The sequence below is a fragment of the Cervus elaphus genome, chromosome 15 (genome assembly GCF_910594005.1).
Source record: "Cervus elaphus chromosome 15, mCerEla1.1, whole genome shotgun sequence".
Lineage (NCBI taxonomy): Eukaryota > Metazoa > Chordata > Mammalia > Artiodactyla > Cervidae > Cervus > Cervus elaphus.
In genome coordinates, this window is record NC_057829.1 from 93,582,079 (window position 1) to 93,602,067 (window position 19,989).

A 19,989-nucleotide genomic window follows, 5' to 3' on the forward strand; every position below is an offset into this window, starting at 1 on the left:
CCTGTGCTGCTCCTGCGCTGAGCACGTCTGTGCCGTCCCTCTGTCCCCCCTTCCCCGAGCCCCGGATCCTGCTCTCCCTGCTGGTGTCTGACCTGCTGGGATGAATCCACGCCTCGTTTCACCTGGTCCTCTTGTCCAGGTCGCCGCCTGCATCCTTCAGGCTTTCTCCAAGGGTGAGGGTGGTATCTGGCCTCTTCCCTCCTAGGTCTGCATCCTGCCCTCGGGCGCGGTCCTGACTCCGGCTCCCACTGTATCCTGGTGACACGGAGGCTTCCATTCTGGCGCCTTCCATGTGGAGCCCCAGATCCAGGCCGAGCGCTGCCTGCTGGGCGTTTGCAGATGTGAGCTCAGCCTAGCCTGGGGTCTGCCCTCCCCTCTGCCTCCTGTCGCCGTCACTGCTGCTGTCCTGCAGGGACTGACCCCGCCCTCCCCCCGTGGAGCCTCCAGGCCCTGCTGGCTGGCTCAGGACGGGGCCTGTGGCCCCGGCACCTTAGAGGCCCTGCTGTGTGGCTCTGACCAGTTGCACCTGCTGCTCCACCGTGTCAGCCGGGCATGAGTCCCTGACCCCCGGTCTCAGCAGCACCTCACAGCACCCGGCAGCAGGCTGGCATGCAATGCTCACTTTATTGGTTAAATGACAAATCAGTGACCCAGTATTTTCACTCTGCTTTTTGAAATGATGACTTTACAGACATTTGATTTGAAAGTACACCCATTTTGAAAGAGGGACGTACCCGTAATTGCTGATGTTAGGCACCTCTTGGGGGACATCTGCCATGATGGCTGAGTGGCTGGACTTTCGGAACCTGGACCTGCTGGTCAGTGCCAGCTCTCCCAGGGCGAGGCCCCGTGGTGGGCTCTACCCTCAGTGAAGGGGCAAAGCATGGACTTGGTCCCCCACCCGCAGTGCTGGGGCTCTGTTCCCCTCATCTTTCCTGTAGATGCTGCAGAGTTCCTCCCTCACAGAGCCTTGGGCTGCCCAGCACTGTCTCCCGGCCCGGCAGGCAGTCCTGTCTGTCTGAGAGGGGTCCCGGGGCACGTGGGAGCGTGTCCTAGGAGGGGGCGCCCCGGGCCTGGGCTGCCCTCTGTACCACCTTGTGCAGGGCCTCCTTGACCTCCCGGTTCCGCAAGCAGTAGATGATGGGGTTGAGCAGGGGCGTGAGCACCGTGTAGACCACGGACACCAGCTTGTGGAGGTCAAAGGAGTAGATGGCACGAGGCCGGGCGTAGATGAAGAGGGAGGCGGAGTAGAAGATGACCACCACGGCCAGGTGCGCGGCGCAGGTGGAGAAGGCCTTGCGCCGGCCGGCGGCGGAGGGGACGCGCAGCACGGCACTGATGATGGCTGTGTAGGAGGAGACGGTGAGCAGCAGGGGCCCAAGCAGGATGAGCAGCGCCAGGAGGAAGTCCACCAGCTCGGCCAGGGCCACGTCGGAGCACGCCAGGTTCAGCAGGGGCGACACGTCGCAGAAGAAGTGGTTCATGATGTTGGGGCCGCAGTAGCCCAGCCGCGCGATGAAGAAGACCTTCCCCACAGAGATGGTGAAGCCCGAGAGCCAGGAGCCGGCGGCCAGGAGGCTGCAGAGGCTGGGACTCATGACGGCTGGGTAGCGCAGTGGGCTGCAGATGGCCACGTAGCGGTCGTAGGCCATGACGCCCAGGAGGGCGCACTCGGTGCAGGCCAGCGCCAGGAAGAAGTACAGCTGAGCCATGCAGCCTGCAAAGGAGATGCGGCGGGACCCGGGCACCACCAGGCTGAGCAGCATCCTGGGCACCGTGACGGAGACGTACCACACCTCCAGGAAGGACAGGTTGCTGAGGAAGACGTACATGGGCTTGTGCAGCGCGGGGCTGGCATGGACCACGGCAATGATGAGCAGGTTCTCGGTGACGGTCAGCAGGTAGACCAGCAGGAACAGCACCAGCAGGCACACGTGGAGCCCCAGCGAGCCCGGGAAGCCCACCAGGATGAACTCGGTCACCTCCGAGTGGTTGGCCCCCGCAGACGGGGCCTGCATGGCCCTGCCTGGGGGCAGAGGTGGCGGATTAGGCGTCGCGCCTCCCATGTGGTGCCCAGCTCCCTGTGAGGAGGGGTCCTGACCCTTGTCTGCATCCTCACGGCTGCCCACGCCTGGTCCACGGCACTGTGAGTTTCCTAAGGGTGCTTGGTGGGTGCTGGGCAGATGTCTGCTCTGGGGCCGCTAGCCTGCCTGGCCGCCAGCAGACAGATGCGGTTATTGTGGGGAGGGGGAGCGGGTCACCTGTAGGACACCTCAGAGCTTGATCTGGGGACCTGCTGGCAGGCTTCGCCGGGATGGGTGGGGGCCATGGCCCAGGGCCTCTGGTCAGGGACAGTGGGCAAGTGAGTGGGGCATCCAGGTGGGGCCAGGCCTGGAGCCAGGCTCACTGTCTCCCCAGGTGAGGGCACCCTGTGCATGCGATGACAGCCCTGCCAAGTTTACCCACGGTTACACTGCAGCGCTCAGCAGGCCCCAGGAAGGCTGGCACATGTTCCCGAGGAGAAGCAGGCTCCAGAGGGTTAGCAGCACCCAGGGACCAAGTCCCCCCACCCTGGGTCCCCTCATAGCCCTGGACATGTGAGCTGTGACTCCAGCCCTCAGCCACGGGATTCCATGCCAGTTCTGCCAGTTCCATCTGAGCCTGGCCCCGCAGGCGTGCTCTGGGGCAGGACCATTCTGTGTGGGTCTCCGCCCCTCCAACCCAGGGGACAGTCAAGGGGCTGCCAGGGCTGGCGGTGGCTTCCTTCCTGTTACAGGAAATTGTTCTCACGGGCTTGGAAGGGCTGGATCCTCAGGCGGGAGTCAGCCCCCACCCCACCTTACTGGGCAGCCGGGTCTCTTTTCTCCTGTGCTGCTCCCATCTGCCCCGCCAGCCTGTTTCTCTGTCCTGGGCCCTCTGGACATCCCTGTGAGCTTCCAGGCCTCCAAAACCCATTTACAGACCAGCCGCTCATTGGTGATGTGGCTGACTTTAGCTTTGTGTCCACTGTAAGAGCCTCAAACATGGCCCCGAGCGGGCCCAGGCTTGATGCTGGACTCACACCCTGTCGGTTGCAGGCTGGTCACCTCTGGAGAGCGTGTCTGGGGAACAGAAGCCCCAGCCTCTCATCTCTGCCCCGTGTCCAGGTGCTCCAGGCGGCAGGAGCTCCCAGTTTTCATTCTGCAGAGATTTCAGGGGCCAGTGGAGCCCCAGGCTCCCTGGTGTGGCTCCGGGACTGTCTGCTTGGGTTCAGACCTCACCCTCCTCCGGTCACTCAACTGTCCTGCGGGGTCATGGCAGGACCCTGGCTGGGCTCCCAGGGGTGGGGATGAGCTCTGAGGACCTGCACTCACTACCGACCCTGGGATGCCTTGAGGCCCTTGGGGGCAGCAGTGACTGCAGGCGGAGGAGGGTGCCTGGCTAGACCACGGGGGCGGTGCTGGGCCTGCTGTGGCCGGGCCTGGGCAGGACTGCCCCTGGTCCTCCCTCCCCGCTGTGGCCTCTGGTGGTCCGACAGCCTCGTCTGCTCAGACCGGCCGCTGACTGGCTGTGGGGCTTGGAACAAAGTCTATCCTCACCCAGCACCCATTTCTCTGAAAGATGGAGCAAGAGGCTGCTTCCTGGGGGCGTGGGAGGGGGAGCCCCGGTGCTCGCCACCCGACATGTCACACAGACACACAGCACGTCACACACACATGACACATCACAGACACACAACACATCACACAGACACACAACACGTCACACACACAACACGTCACACATACAGCACATCACACAGACACGCAGCACGTCACACAGACACACGGCACGTCACACAGACACACGGCACGTCACACAGACACACGGCACCTCACACAGACACACGGCACGTCACACAGACACACGGCACGTCACACAGACACACGGCACGTCACACAGACACACGGCACGTCACACAGACACACGGCACGTCACACAGACACACGGCACCTCACACAGACACACGGCACGTCACACAGACACACGGCACCTCACACAGACACACGGCACCTCACACAGACACACGGCACGTCACACAGACACACGGCACCTCACACAGACACACGGCACGTCACACAGACACACGGCACGTCACACAGACACACGGCACGTCACACAGACACACGGCACCTCACACAGACACACGGCACGTCACACAGACACACGGCACCTCACACAGACACACGGCACGTCACACAGACACACGGCACCTCACACAGACACACGGCACGTCACACAGACACACGGCACGTCACACAGACACACGGCACCTCACACAGACACACGGCACGTCACACAGACACACGACACGTCACACAGACACACGGCACCTCACAAAGACACACGGCACCTCACACAGACACACGGCACCTCACACAGACACACGGCACGTCACACAGACACACGGCACCTCACACAGACACACGGCACCTCACACAGACACACGGCACGTCACACAGACACACGGCACCTCACACAGACACACGGCACGTCACACAGACACACGGCACCTCACACAGACACACGGCACCTCACACAGACACACGGCACCTCACACAGACACACGGCACGTCACACAGACACACGGCACGTCACACAGACACACGGCACCTCACACAGACACACAGCACGTCACACAGACACACGGCACCTCACACAGACACACGGCACGTCACACAGACACACGGCACCTCACACAGACACACGGCACGTCACACAGACACACGGCACGTCACACAGACACACGGCACCTCACACAGACACACGGCACGTCACACAGACACACGGCACGTCACACAGACACACGGCACGTCACACAGACACACGGCACGTCACACAGACACACGGCACCTCACACAGACACACGGCACGTCACACAGACACACGACACGTCACACAGACACACGGCACCTCACACAGACACACGGCACGTCACACAGACACACGGCACGTCACACAGACACACGGCACGTCACACAGACACACGGCACGTCACACAGACACACGGCACGTCACACAGACACACGGCACCTCACACAGACACACGGCACCTCACACAGACACACGGCACCTCACACAGACACACGGCACCTCACACAGACACACGGCACGTCACACAGACACACGGCACCTCACACAGACACACGGCACGTCACACAGACACACGGCACGTCACACAGACACACGGCACCTCACACAGACACACGGCACCTCACACAGACACACGGCACGTCACACAGACACACGGCACCTCACACAGACACACGGCACGTCACACAGACACACGGCACGTCACACAGACACACGGCACCTCACACAGACACACGGCACCTCACACAGACACACGGCACGTCACACAGACACACGGCACCTCACACAGACACACGGCACCTCACACAGACACACGGCACCTCACACAGACACCTGCGGTCCCTGTCCTGCACCGGGATGCACCAGTGAACACAAGGGCTCCCCAAACCTGACACGACTGCGGAGCCCACAGGCCCCAGCAGAGCACTGTTCACGCGGACCCCACGCCTCCAGGCAGACAAGGACACACAGACAGACGTCCTCTGCCCCACGCCACCTGCCCAGACCTGGTTCTGACACACGGGTAATCCCCAAGCCACAGACACGCCGCCCTTCACGCCAGCTCAGTCGGGGCACAGGCCTGGCTGCCGGCAGCCCAGGTTGCTGTGGGCACAGGTGTGCGGTGTGGTCTCAGCCACGCGGAGATGGCAGGGCCCTGGGATGGAGCCGGGCGCGCTCCAGCCCTGCCGGGGCCCCGCTTGCCTGTTGGGGGGCCTGAAGATCTCTGGGGCAGGGACCCAGCCAGCGAGGCTCCCTGCCTGGTCCCGGGTGCTCAGCTCAGCTCTGGGCGCCTGGCCCGTGGATGTACCCCCCACCCCCGCCCCAGGGCAGTCCGGTTCCCCACGACCATCCGGGTGCGTCCCTACCAGGACAGGGCTCTGAGGAGGCAGAAGGATGAGCCTAGCGGCAGAGACCCCCTTCGCAGTAAAGAGGCCCCTCCAGTCAGAAATGGCAGGTGATGCCCAAGACGGAAGCAGGTGCCGCCTCAGGGTCCCCGCGTCACAGGAGCAGGAACTGGGCCTTTTGGGGAGCTCAGGGGCCCTGGTCCTCTCTGCGTGGGGAGAGTGGCCGAGGGCAGGCTCCCGGAGCCCACACCGCCCCCTCCCCGGGCACAGCCGAGCTAGCCGAGTCTTAAGTGGGAGGCTGAGCTGGGTCCCCACTCCCCGCCTTCTCACACAGGAGGAGGAGGGGACAGGGCTGGGCTCTCCGCCCTCCTCCCAGGGGCCAGCGCCGGACCCGTGCAGCTGCAACTCCCCCGGGGAGGCCAGGCCTCCGCCCGTGTGATCCGCTTTGTCAGCCGCGGGGCTGGGAACAGACCTCAGAGGGAAACCTTCCTTCCCCACGCTCCTCCTGGGGCCAGAGCTGCTGTGACAGGCGCAGGGTGTGTGGACCAGTGGACACTCTCTTTACCCAGCAGCTGCTTGGTGCAGCAGAAGGGCCTCAGGCGGGAGCCGCTGCCCGGCGTTGGCCAGAGCTGGGGCTGCAGGAAGGGCCCAGGCCACGGCCCAGACCTGCTGTCCTGGGCGAGCTCTGTGCTGCTCCCCAGAAGGGCTGGAGCTGGGGCCCCTGCTAGACTCACGGTCACCTGCCACCTGCCCCCCGCCCCCCCCGCCGGTGGTCCACTGTGGGGGTCACACGAGGTGCAAGGAGACTCCTCCGTGAGGCAGGAAGGGGAGCTGGAGCTGAGACCCTCAGCCCGGGGGAGGTGAGGGGAGGGGCTGGGACCCCACAAGTGGGCCTTGGCACCCCGGCATATCGGTGTCTGTGCTGGATCAGAGAAGGGGCCCCACAGGAGACAGGGACAGCCAGCCAACCCTCAGAGGGGGGCAGGGCCCAGGAGCGCCTGGGGCGGGCAGATGGGGGAGGGAGATGTTGGCCGTGAGGCTGGTTTTCCTTTGCGTGGGCGAGGGCCTGACCGCGCCTCGTCCTGAGGCTGTTGAAGCCGACCCATGCAGGGGGTAATTTAAGTGACGGAGAGTGTGGCCAGCCCTGACGACACTGGAGGACACCGAGATGTTGCTGATGCGGTGGGTGGCGTGTCTTTCCGTCCGACACCCTCCTTTCCTGCTGGGCGGGCCGCAGAGGCGCAGCTGCGGGCTCTGGGCTGGGCTGCTCTGCCTGGCGGGCCCTGTCTGCTGCGCCCTGTGGCTCTGGCTGTGTGGAGGCCCCTGGAACCTTCGTGGGGGCATGGCTCCGGCCTTTTGAGCAGCCCCCCACTCCCACATGCTCAGGGCTTGCTCTCAAGCCTCCGGGGCCTGGCACCAACCCCCCTCCCTGAGTCAAGGTCGGGTGTCTCTCCCGGAGCCTTGGTGAGCACGCACGCAGTATCTCAGGCTGCAGAGCGCCTGGGACGTCGTGCCATCTGTTGAAGACCTTGGTGTGTGGTTGGGGATTCTCTTCTTGGGAACCCAGGCATCTGTGGACAGCCTCTTGGCTCATGGTCAAGGGTTCCCCAACCTCCACTTCCCAGGGCCCTTTGCCCCATGCCGAGTCAGACCCCGCCACCAACACCCCGGCTTCACGTCACCCCGTGTCCGAGACCTCTTGTTTTGCCTGTTTCCTGGGTCACTCGCACAGCACCCTCCCCCGCCCCACATGCAGCCTCCGGGGTTCAGTCACCCACCCCTGCCAAGGCCCCTTCTATGTCTCTGCCACGGGAACTGCCTCCCCAGGAGCTTCCTAAACTCCACACCCCACCTTCTCAGAAAACAAGCCACAGGGTAGGGGCTGGACTTCCTGCCTCTGCACAGAGAACTTATCTGTCCCCAGGACTTCCGAGGCCTTCTGCCCGCAAGTGGGGCTGGCCTCCCCCCACTGTGCTGAGCTCTGCACCCCAACCCCCACACCCCAAGAACCCTCCCCGGCTTCGCTCCTGGGTCTCCACCTGCTTTCTCTTCTGACTTCCAGCCTCAGTGTGGAAACTCCCAGTCCCCCGGTCTCCCCCACCTCTGCCCTTGGTCGTCAGACCCTCCCTTCCGCTAGTGCCAGCCGGGCAGGGAGGCCTGTGACTGGCCGTGTCTGCAGGAGGAGGGAGCCCACTCTTGTACCCCGCTCTCTGCGCCTGCTCTGCTCTTCGGCCCCACGCTGCCTCGCCAACCCGTGTGGGACACCCTCAGTCACACGGACCACTCACCCAGAGGGGGCGCTCTGTGCTGCTTGTGTTGCCTGGGATGGCTGTTTCTGCTTGTTTGGTGCCTGCATGCTAAGTCGCTTCAGTGGTGTCTGACTCTATGTGACCCCATGGATTGTAGCCCGCCAGGCCCCTCTGTCCATGGGCTTCTCCAGGTAGGAATACTGGAGTGAGTAACCATTCCTTTCTTCAGGGGATCTTCCTGACCCAGGAATCGAACCTGCCTCTCGTAGGTCCCCAGGATAAGCCGGCGGGTTCTTTACCACGAGTGCCTCCTTGGAGGTCCATGTAAAATTTAGAATCATTTTGCCAAGTTTAGTCCCCTTCCTTTGTCTGCAAAGTTAATGTCTCTGCCTTTTAATATGCTGTCTAGGTTTGTCATAGCTTTTCTTCCAAGGAGCAAGAGTCTTTTAATTTCATGGCTGCAGTCACTGTCTGCAGTGATTTTGGAGTCCAAGAAAATAAAGTCTGTCGGTGTTTCCATTGTTTCCCCATCTATTTGCCATGAAGTGATGGGACCAGATGCCTTGATCTTAGTTTTTTTTGAGTTTTAAAAGCCAGCTTTTCATTCAGTAGTTACTCCTAAATAGTTAATACTTTTGTTGCTTTTATAAACCGTAGCTATTTAAAAGAATTAATTTTCTGTTTATTCTTACATGTAGAAAATCAAGTGACTTGTTTATTGACAAGTGTCAACTACAAATTGGCACTTGCCAAGAGCATTTGCCAGCAACTGAACAAAAGCAACAAGGATGCCTGCCGTCTGCCTCTGGGGAGACTGAACGCTGTGCTGCTGCAGAACGCCAGCGCCCGCTGAGGGGGACTCAGCGTGGAAAGCGAGGACTCTGTGTTCCAGGGGATCTGGTGGGACAGGTCTTTAGATGGTTAGATATTTTCAGGAACTGATTTTATGGTCCCAATCCTTCCATCTCTTCGTATCTAGAAAATCACTAAATTCCTTAATGGTGACATCAGCTCCTCGTGACTAGCAGAGGAACTTTTATAAAGTACAAGCACTTGATGGCCTTGAACTCCCCCCTTCACCAAAGTCTCATATATTGACGTTCCCCCACCGCCTCTTTGGAGCAATCTCAGTGCTGTCTGAGCTGCTGTCTCCAGGCTGCAGTTCTCCTTTTGCCCCCAATAAAACTTAACTTGCAACTCTCACACTGTGTATCTTTTTTTTAGTCAACACAAGTTATCCAGTTATCTTGCTAAACTTCTGAATTCTACTAACCTATCCATAGCTTCTTCTGGATTTTTATATTCTCAGGGACCTTGTCTGGGAGAATGACAGCTTCACACTCATTTCCAACCCTTACAAGTTTTCTTCCCGTAGCTCACCACACCGGTCAAGACTCCAGGGCAAAGTCAGACAGAGAAGCGAGAGTAGCCTGTTTCTGGTCTCAGAAAGTAGGACACTGGCTGCGAGCTCTGTTCTGGTGACAGTTCTCATCAGATTGAGAAAACTCCCTCCCACTTCTCGTTTGCAAAGACTTACCTTATTTATGAGGCTTCCCTGGTGGCTCAGACTGTAAAGAGTCTGCCTGCCAACGCAGGAGACCTGGGTTGGGTCCCTGGGTTGGGAAGATCCCCTGGAGAAGGAAATGGCAACCCACTCCAGTGTTCTTGCCTGGAGAATCCCATGGACAGAGGAGCCTGGTGGGCCACAGTCCACGGGGTCACAAAGAGTCGGACTTGACTGAGTGGCTAACACACATGGATTTGCCATGTTTGCCTGTTGGCAGCCATTTTGGTTGCTTGAGTTTTTGTCTACTGTGAATAATGCAGTTACGAACATTCCCCTGTAAGCTTTCCGTACACACAGGTGTTAACGTCTCCTGGGTAGCCATCTAGGAGTCGGGTGGCAGGACCAGGGGTCGGGGTGTGTCGCCCACTGTGAGAGGCCCCGCCTTCCCGGGGGGCTGTGGACCGTCAGCTCCAGCGGCCTCGCGGCGCTTCAGTCTCCTGACAGGCCTGTAGGCTGCTTTGCTGTTTTAAGTTGCAGTTCCCCAGAGAATCATCTGACATCTATGTTTCTTCTTCGGTGAAGTTCAAATAGTTTGCTGATTATATCGTTGGGTGGTTTTCTTATCCTTGAGTGTGAGAATTTATTATCTTTTGAATAGAAGTCCTTTATTAGATGTTTAATTTTCAAATATTTCCTTCTCATCTGTAGTTTGTCTTTTTGTCCTATTTCAAAGAAAGGTTTTTAATTTTGATGTAGTCCATTTATCTATGGTTATTTTATATTTTGTATTTTTGGGTCATATCTAAGAAATATTGGCATAATCTCAGGTCAAAAAGATTTTCTCCTATGTTTTCTTGATATGTTAGATTTTTACATAGAAGTTTATGATATATTTTGTGTTAATTTTTGCCTATGGTATGAGGTCAAACATTCATTGGATCATAGAGAAAGCAAAGGAATTCCAGAAAAACATCTACTTCAGCTTCATTGACTACATTAAAGCTTTTGACTGTATGGATCAAAGCAAACTGTGGAAAATTCTTAAAGAGATGTGACTACCAGACGACCTTACATGTCTCTTGAGGAACCTGTATGCAGGTCCAGAAGCAACAGTTAGAACTGGAAGTGAAACAACTGAGTGGTTCAAAATTACGAAAGGAGTAAGACAAGGCTATATAAATTGTTACCCTGTTTATTTAACTGATATGCAGAGTGCATCATGTAAAATGCTGGGCTGGATGAATCACAGGTTGGAAATCAAGATTGCCAGGAGAAATATCAACAACCTCAGATATGCAGATGATATGACTCAAATGGCAGAAAGTGACAAGGAACTAAAGAGCCTCTTGATGATGGTGAGAGAGGAGAGTGAAAAAACTGGCTTAAAACTCAACATTCAAAAACTAAGATCATGGCATCCAGTCCCATCACTTCTTGGTAAATAGGTGGGGAAAAAATGGAAACAGTGACAGATTTTCTTTTTTTGGGTCCAAAATCACTGCAGATAATGACTGCAGACATGAAATTAAAAAATGCTTGCTCCTTGGAAGGAAAGCTATGACAAACCTAGACAGCATACTAAAGAACAGAGACATCACTTTGCTGACTAAAGTCCAAGGTATGGTTTTTCCAGTAGTTATGAGAGTTGGACCGTAAAGCAGAATGAGCTCTGAAGACTTGATCTCTCAAACTCTGGTGTTGGATAAGACTCTTGAGAGTCCCTTGGACTGCAAGGAGATCCAACCAGTCAGTCCTAAAGGAAATCCACCCTGAACATTCATTGGAAGGACTGATGCTGAGGCTGAAACTCCAATACTTTGGCCCCATGATTTGAAGAGCCGACTCATTGGAAAAGACCCTGATGCTGGGAAAGATTGAGGGCAGGAGGAGAAGGGGATGACAGAGGGTGAGATGGCATCACCGACTCAATGGACATGAGTTTGAGCAAACTCCAGGAGATGGTGAAGGACAGGGAAGCCTCGTGTGCTGCAATCCATGGGGCTGCAGAGTTGGACAGGATTTAGTAACTGAACAACGACAACTTTGGGTTGTAAGCTGATGTTGCTTTATTTATGTAGTTGCTCACACTGTTCTGCATTTAGCCTCTGGGAGTCCTTTCAGTTCGCCCCTGTGTGCCTCTGGCGTACTTCCTTCTGTTTTTTTTTTTTTATTATTATTGTTTTGATCACTTCTTTATTAGCTTCAGATGTACAGTGATTCAGGACTTTCACAGATTACACTAAATTAAAAGATGTTATAAGATAATGACTCCCTGTGCTATAAAGCTCTGCTTGTTGCTTATCTATTCTATATCTACATAGTATTTTGTATCTCTTAATTCTATACCCCCAATTTTCCCCTCTCCCTTCCCTATCTCCTTTGGTAACCATTGTTTTTCTTTTTTTCCCCTTACATTTGTGAGTCTGTTTCTGTTTTGCATATACATTTATTTGTATTATTTTTAGATTTCACATGTAAGTGATATCACACAGTGTTTGTCTTTCTCTGACTTGTTTCACTAAGTATAATATTCTCTAGGTCTATCTGTGTGTGCATGCTCAGTTGTGACTGACTCTTTGCAACCCCATGGACTGTAGCCCACCAGCCTCTGCTGTCCATGGAATTTTCCAGGCAAGAATACTAGAGTGACATTTCCTTCTCCAGGGCACCTTTCCAACCCAGGGATTGAACTCGAGTCTCCTGCATTGGCAGGTGGATTGCTTACCACTGAGCCACCTGGGAAGCCTAGGTCTGTCCACTGTAAATGGCAGAATTTCACTCTTTTTAATGGTTGAGTAATATTCCATTGTATATATATATCACATCTTCTTTACCCATTACTCTGTTGATGGGCAGTGGGTTGCTTCCATATCTTGGCTGTTGTATTAACACTGGAGTGCATGTATCTTTTCAAATTAGCATTTTAATTTTTTCTGGATATATGCCCAAGAGTGGAACTGCTGGATCCTATGGTAGTTCACTTTTTACTTTTTTGAGGAACCTCTGTATTGTTTCCATAGAGGCTGCACCAATTTACATTCCTATCAACAGTGTACAAGGGTTCCCTTTCCTCCACCTCTGTGCCAACATTTGTTACTTGTAGACTTTTTTGATAGCCATTCTGACAGGTGTGAAGTGATATCGCCTTGTTTTGATTTGCATTTCTGTGTCTATTGAGATGATCATGTGATTTGTATCTTTCCTTTTGGTAACGTGTATCACATTGATTGATTTGAGAACATTGAACCATTCTTGTGTCCCCTCAGAATAAATCCAACTTGATCATGGTACATGATCCTTTTTATATATTGTTGGATTCCATTTGCCAATATTTTGTTGAACATTTTTGCATCTATATTCATCAAGGATATTGACCTGTAATTTTATTTTTTTGTAGTGTCTGTGTCTATTTTTTGTATCAGGGTAATGATAGACTTGTAACGTGAATTTGGGAGTGTCCCAATCTCTTGCATTTTTGGAATAATTTGAGGATAGGTATTACTTCTTTCTTATATGTTTCATAGAATTCCCCTGTGAAGCCATCCAGTCCTGGACTTTTATTTTCTGGGGTTTTTTTTTTTAATCACAAATTCAATTTCACTTCTAATGATCGGTCTCTTTAAATTATCTGTTTTCTGTGGGTTATTTTTGGCCATGCAACCCAGATTGTGGGATCTTAGTTCCCCGACCAGGGATTGAACCCATGCCCCTGAAGTAGAAGTGTGGAGTCCTAACTGCTAGACTGCAAGGGAAGTCCCAAATTTCATTTTCTTGATTCTGTCTTGGCAGTTGTATATCTCTAGAAATTTGTCCATTTCTTCTATGTTGTCCAATTTATTAGCATATAACTGTGGTATTCTGTTATGAGTTTTTGTATCACTGTGCATGCTGGTTATTTCTCCTTTCATTTTTTATTTGTTTATTTGGTTCCTCTCATTTTTCTTCTTGGTGAGTCTGGCTATAGGTTTATCAATTTTATTTTTTTTCAGAGAACATTTGGTTTCACAGATTTCTTCTACTTTGTTATGTCTATCTTCTTGATTACTTTCCTTCTGAGGACTCTGGGGCTTGTTTGTTCTTTTTCTACTTCTTTCAGGTGGCAGGTGAGCTTCTTTGAGATTTTCCTTCTTTCTTAAGGAAAGCCTGTGTTACTAAAAGCAGTTCTTGGAACTGCTTTTGCTGCGTGCCATAGATTTTGGAGAGTTGTGTTTCTATTTTCATGTGTCTGTAGGTGTTTTCTGATTTCCTTATTGACTTCATTGACCTATTTTTTTTGTTTTTATTTTAGCAGCATGTTGTTTAGTCTCCACATATTTGTTTTTTTCTTTTTATTTCTGTAACTGATTTCTACAGTTTCATACAGTTGTGATCAGAAAAAATGCGTGAATAACATATGCATCTTTCCTACAGTTTTGGCTGTACGGGAGCCCTCTGCCAGTTTCCAGTGATAACTGCTCTGCATGGAGATGTATTTTTGGTGAGTCCCTGGGAGCAGGTGAGCTCTACCTCCTCTTACTCCACCATCTTGACTGATCCCCCTGAGGTTTGTATGATTTTCTTATTAGTTGCTCTAGCTATTATACATATAAGTAACTTATCACCACTTACATGTGAAGCACATATATTCAGATCAGATACTTAGGAAATTGTATTTTTAAATTGGGAGGGTGAAAGTGAAAGTCGCTTAGTTGTGTCCGACTCTTTGTGACCCCATGGACTGTCCATGGGATTCTCCAGGCTAGAATACTAGCGTGGGTAGCCTTCCCTTCTCCAGGGGATCTTCTCAACCCAGGGATCAAATCCAGGTCTCCCAGACTGCAGGAGGATTCTTTACCAGCTGAGCCACAAGGGAGGCCCAGGGAGGGTAAAGGAACCTAAGCATAAGTCAAGCTTCTGTATTTCACTTGAAGTGGTAAAATGTCACACTCTATTTATGGGCTTCTATGTACACTGAGCACCACTTCAGATGTTAAAACTTTTGCTTCAGTCATAAAATGTGATTAAAGAAACTCACAAAGTGAAAGTCTATTATGTTCCTTTCTACTTTTACCTATTTCATTGTTCCTTCCTTTCAGAAAGGCCCATCTTACTATTATCATTTTCTTTCTCTTTGGAGGGATTTCTTTAGCCATTATTTAAGGGTAGTTCTGCTAATTTTTTTAGGATTTTTTTCTTTGTCCTTAGTTTTCAAATGTTTAATTATTATGTGTTTTCATGTGAATTTCTTTGAGTTTATTCTCTTTGGGATTTACTCAGTTTCTTGGATCTGTAACTTTACATCTTCTATGAAATTTGGGAAGTTTTCAGCCATTATATCTTCAAATTCTTTTTTAGTCTGACATTCTCTTCTCTCCTCCCCAAATCTCCAATGATAGCAATGTTAGATCTTTAGTTATTGTCCCAGAGGTCTCTGAGGCTCTGTTAACTTTTTCCTTTTTTTCCTGCTGTTTACACTGAGTAAATTTTATTTTTTTTCTTCAGGTTCACTGATGCTATCATTTGTCATGTCCGTTCTACTCTTGAGTCCACTAAGTGAGTTTTTTTTTTTTTTAAATTCACTTATTGTATTTTCAGTTCTATAATTTACATTTGGTTCTTTAAAAAAAAAACCTAACAGCTTTATTGAGATACAATTCACATATCACAAATGCATCTTTTAAAAGTGTATCATCCAGTGATTTTTAGTGGATTCATTCAACAATCACCACTGGCTAATGTCAGAACAATCCATGGTACCCCAAAGGAGATCTGTCCCCATCAGTGGTCATTTTCCATTTCCTCCTTCTTCCAGCCCCTGGCAACTGCCAATCCATTTTCTATGCTACGGACTTGCCTATTTCGGACACTTCATATAAATGAAACCGTGCATGCAGTCATTTGTGGCTGACTTCTTTCAATCAGCGTGATGCTTTCAAGGTTCATCCCACTGAGGTATTTGTCAGTACTTCATGCCTTTTAGTGGCTGACTCATACTTCATGGGAATATCTTGTTCTGTTAGAACAAGACCCAGTTTCTCCCAGTCAGGCTCTCCCATCAGGAAGCTTCCATAAGCCTCTTACCTTATCCCTCAGAGGGCAGACAGGATGAAAACCACAATCACAGAAAACTAATCAAACTGATCACATGGACCACAGCCTTGTCTAACTCAGTGAAACTATGATCCATGCTGTGTGGGGCCACCCAGGATGGGTCATGATGGAGAGTTCTGACAAAATGTGGTCCACTGGAGAAGGGAATGGCAAACCATTTTAGTATTCTTGCCTTGAGAACCCCATGAACAGTATGAAAAGGCAAAAAGATAGGACACTGAAAGATGAACTCCCCAGGTCGGTACGTGCCCAATATGCTACTGGAGAAGAGTGGAGAAATAACTCCAGAAAGAATGAAGAGACGGAGCCAAAGTGAAAACAATGCCCAGTTGTGGTTGTGACTGGTGATGGAAGTAAAGTCCAGTGCTCTAAAGAACAATACTGCATAGGAACCTGGAATGTTAGGTCCATGAATCAAGGCCAATTGGAAGTTGTCAAACAGGAGATGGCAAGAGTGAACATCAACATTCTAAGAATCAGTGAAATAAGATGGACTGGAATGGGTGAATTTAACTCAGATGACCATTTTATCTACTACTGTGGGCAGGAATCCCTTAGAAGAAATGGAATAGCTCTTATAGTCAACAAAAGAGTCAGAAATGCAGTATTTGGGTGCAATCTCAAAAACGACAAAATGATCTCTGTTCGTTTCCAAGGCAAGCCATTCAATATCACAGTAATCCAAGTCTATGCCCCAACCAGTAATGCTGAAGAAGCTGAAGTTAAATGGTTCTATGAGGACCTATAAGGCCTTCTAGAACTAGCACCCCAAAAAGATGTCCTTTTCATTATAGGGGACTGGAATGCAAAAGTAGGAAGTCAAGAGATGCCTGGAGTAACAGGCAGATTTGGCCTTGGGGTACAAAATGAAGCAGGGCAAAGGCTAACAGAGTTTTGCCAGGAGAATGTACTGGTCATAGCAAACACCCTCTTCCAACAACACAAGAGAAGACTCTACACATGGACATCACCAGATGGTCAATACTGAGATTGATTATATTCTTTGCAGCCAAAGATGGATACGCTCTATACAGTCAGCATAAACAAGACTGGGAGCTGACTGTGGCTCAGATCATGAACTCCTTATTGCCAAATTCAGACTTAAATTGAAGAAAGTAGGGAAAACCACTAGACGATTCAGCTATGACCTAAATCAAATCACTTATTATTATACAGTGAAAGTGACAAATAGATTCAAAGGATTAGATCTGACAGACAGAGTACCTGAAGAAGTATGGACGGAGGTTCATGGTATTGTACAGGAGGCAGTGATCAAGACCATCCTCAAGAAAAACAAGGCCATTACAAATAGCTGAGAAAACCAGAGAAGCTAAAGGCAAGGGAGAAAAGGAAAGATACACTCATTTGAATGCAGAATTCCAAAGAAAGCAAGGAGAGATAAGAAAGCCTTCCTTAGTGATCATTGCAAAGAAATAGAGGTAAACAATAGAATGGGAAAAACTAGAGATCTCTTCAAGAAAACTAGACATACCAAGGGAACATTTTTTGCAAAGATGGGCACAATAAAGGACAGAAATTGTATGGACCTAACAGAAGCAGAAGATATTAAGAAGAGGTGGCAAGAATACACAGAAGAACTATATAAAGATCTACATGACCCAGATAACCACGAGGGTGTGATCACTCACCTAGAGCCAGATATCCTGGAATGCGAAGTCAAGTGGGCCTTAGGAAGTATCACTACAAACAAAGCTAGTGGAGATGATGGAATTCCAGTTTGAGCTATTTCAAATCCTGAAAGATGATGCTGTGAAAGTGCTGCACTCAATATGCCAGCAAATCTGGAAAACTCAGCAGTGGCCACAGGACTGGAAAAGATCAGTGTTCGTCCCGATCCCAAAGAAAGGCAATGACAAAAAATATTCAAACTACCACACGATTGTACTCATCTCACACGACAGAAAAGTAATGCTCAAAAATCTCCAAGCCAGGCTTCAACAGTACATGAACCGTGAACTTTCAGATGCTCAAGCTGGATTTAGAAAAGGCAGAGGAACCAGAGGTCAAATTGCCAACATCCATTGAATCATAGAAAAAGCAAGAGAGTTCCAGGAAAACATCAACTTCTGCTTTATTGACTATGCCAAAGCCTTTGACTGTGTGGATCACAACTAATTGTGGAAAATTCTGAAAGAGATGGGAATACCAGACCACCTCACCTGCCTCCTGAGAAATCTGTATGCAGGTCAGGAAGCAACAGTTGGAACTGGACATGGAACAACAGACTGGTTCCAAATCAGGAAAGGAGTACATCAAGGCTGTATAGTGTCACCCTGCTTATTTAACTTATATGCAGAGTACATCATGGGAAATGCTGGGCTGGATGAAGCACAAGCCGGAATCAATATTGCCGGGATAAATATCAATAACCTTAGACTTGCAGATGACACCACCCTTATGGCTTAAAATGAAGAACTAAAGAATGTCTTGATGAAAGTGAAAGAGGAGAGTTTAAAAGCTGGCTTAAAACCCAACCTTCAAAAAGCTAAGATCATGGCATCTGGTCCCCTCACTTATGGCAAATAGATGGGGAAACGATGGAAACAGCGAGAGGCTTAATTTTCTTGGGCTCCAAAATCACTGCAGATGGTGACTGCAGCCATGAAATTAAAAGAAGAAAGGCTATGACAACCTAGACATCATATTAAAAAGCAGAGACATTACTTTGCCAATAAAGGTCCATCTAGTCAAAGCTGTGGTTTTTACAGTAGTCATGTTTGGATGTGAGAGTTGGACCATGAAGAAAGCTGAGCACTGAAGAATTGATGCTTTTGAATTGTGGTGTGGGAGAAGACTTTTGAGAGTCCCTTGGACTGGAAGGAGATCCAACCAGTCCATCCTAAAGGAAATCAGTCTTTGGAAGCACTGATCCTTGCCCACCTGATGTGAAGAACTGACTCATTGGTTAAGACCCTGATGCTGGGCAAGATTGAAGGCAGGAGGAGAAGAGGACGACAGAGGATGAGGTGGTTGATGGCATCACCAACTCGACGGACTTGAGTTTGAGCAAGCTCTGGGAGTTGGTGATGGACAGGGAAGCTTGGCGTGCTGCAGTCCATGGGGTCACAAAGTGTCAGACAGGAGTGAGCAACTGAACTGAAGTGAATATTTCATGGGATAGATATATGACATTTTGTTTATCCACTCATTGACTGAAGTGCATTTAGGTTGTTTCTATTTTTTCTATTACGAATAATGCTACTATGAATATTTGTGCACAAGTTTTTATGTGAACTTATCTTTAAAATATTCAAGTATTGCTGATTTGCAGTATTAGTTTCAGGTGTATCTGTTAGTCACTCAATGATGTCTGACTCTGTGATCCCACAGACTGTAGCCTGCCAGGCTCCTCTGTCATGGACTTCTCCAGGTAAGAATACTGGAGTGGGTAGCCATTCCCTTCTCCAGGGGATCTTTCAAACCCAGGGATCGAACCCAGGTCTCCTGCATTACAGGCAGATTCTTTATCATCTGAGGCTTCAGTTGTACAGCTGAGTTTCAGTATTTTTACAGATTATACTCCATTTAAATGATTACAAAGTAATGTCTATAATTCCCTGATTTGTACGATATTGCCTTCTTGCCTATCTTGGACATAACTTCATTTCTCTTTGATACACAGGATTTCTGGGTTATAGGGAACCACTGTGTGCTGTGCTTAGTCATGTCTGACTCTTTTAGACCCCATGGACTGTAGCCCACCAGGCTCCTCTGTCCGTGGGGATTCTCCAGGCAAGAATACTGGAGTGGGTAGCCATGCCCTCCTCCAGGGGATCTTCCCAACCCAGTGATCGTACCCAGGTCTCCCACATCGCAGGCAGATTCTTTACCATCTGAGCCACCAGGGAAGCCCTAGGGAACCTCTGTGTTTAACATTTGGAAGAACTGCCAGATTGTTGCCCAAAGTGGTTGCACTATTTTACCATTCTGACTGCAAAGTATGAGTGTTCCAGTTTCATTTTTATAACTTCTATTTCTTTGCTGGAATTTTTTTCATTTATCTAAAAAGAATTTGGAACTTATAATAGAAGCATCTTTATGATGACTGCTTGAAAGTCCTCAGATAATTTTGACGAGTATTGGCAGCTGATTGTCTTTTACCATCAGATGTGGTTTCCCTGGTTCTTCTCATGGTGAGTGATTTTCAGTTGTACCCCAGGCACAT

The 19,989-nt window shown here is 50.6% G+C and overlaps 1 protein-coding gene across 1 annotated transcript; it reads right to left on the reverse strand.

The window, feature by feature from the left end:
* Positions 1 to 960: 960 nt before the first annotated feature.
* On the reverse strand, positions 961 to 6,194 carry LOC122709070 (olfactory receptor 226-like). The gene is made up of 2 exons (XM_043926144.1): positions 5,979 to 6,194; positions 961 to 2,026 (listed from the first exon to the last, which is right to left on the reverse strand). The coding sequence occupies exon 2, from the start codon at positions 2,016 to 2,018 to the stop codon at positions 1,053 to 1,055; it is 966 nt and encodes a 321-aa protein (XP_043782079.1). The 5' UTR covers positions 2,019 to 2,026; positions 5,979 to 6,194; the 3' UTR covers positions 961 to 1,052.
* Between the last annotated feature and the right edge of the window lie 13,795 nt (positions 6,195 to 19,989).

Coding starts and splice junctions, on each gene's coding strand:
- LOC122709070 (XM_043926144.1), bottom strand. CDS start 2,018: ATGCAGGCCCCGTCTGCGGGGGCCAACCACTCGGAGGTGACCGAGTTC.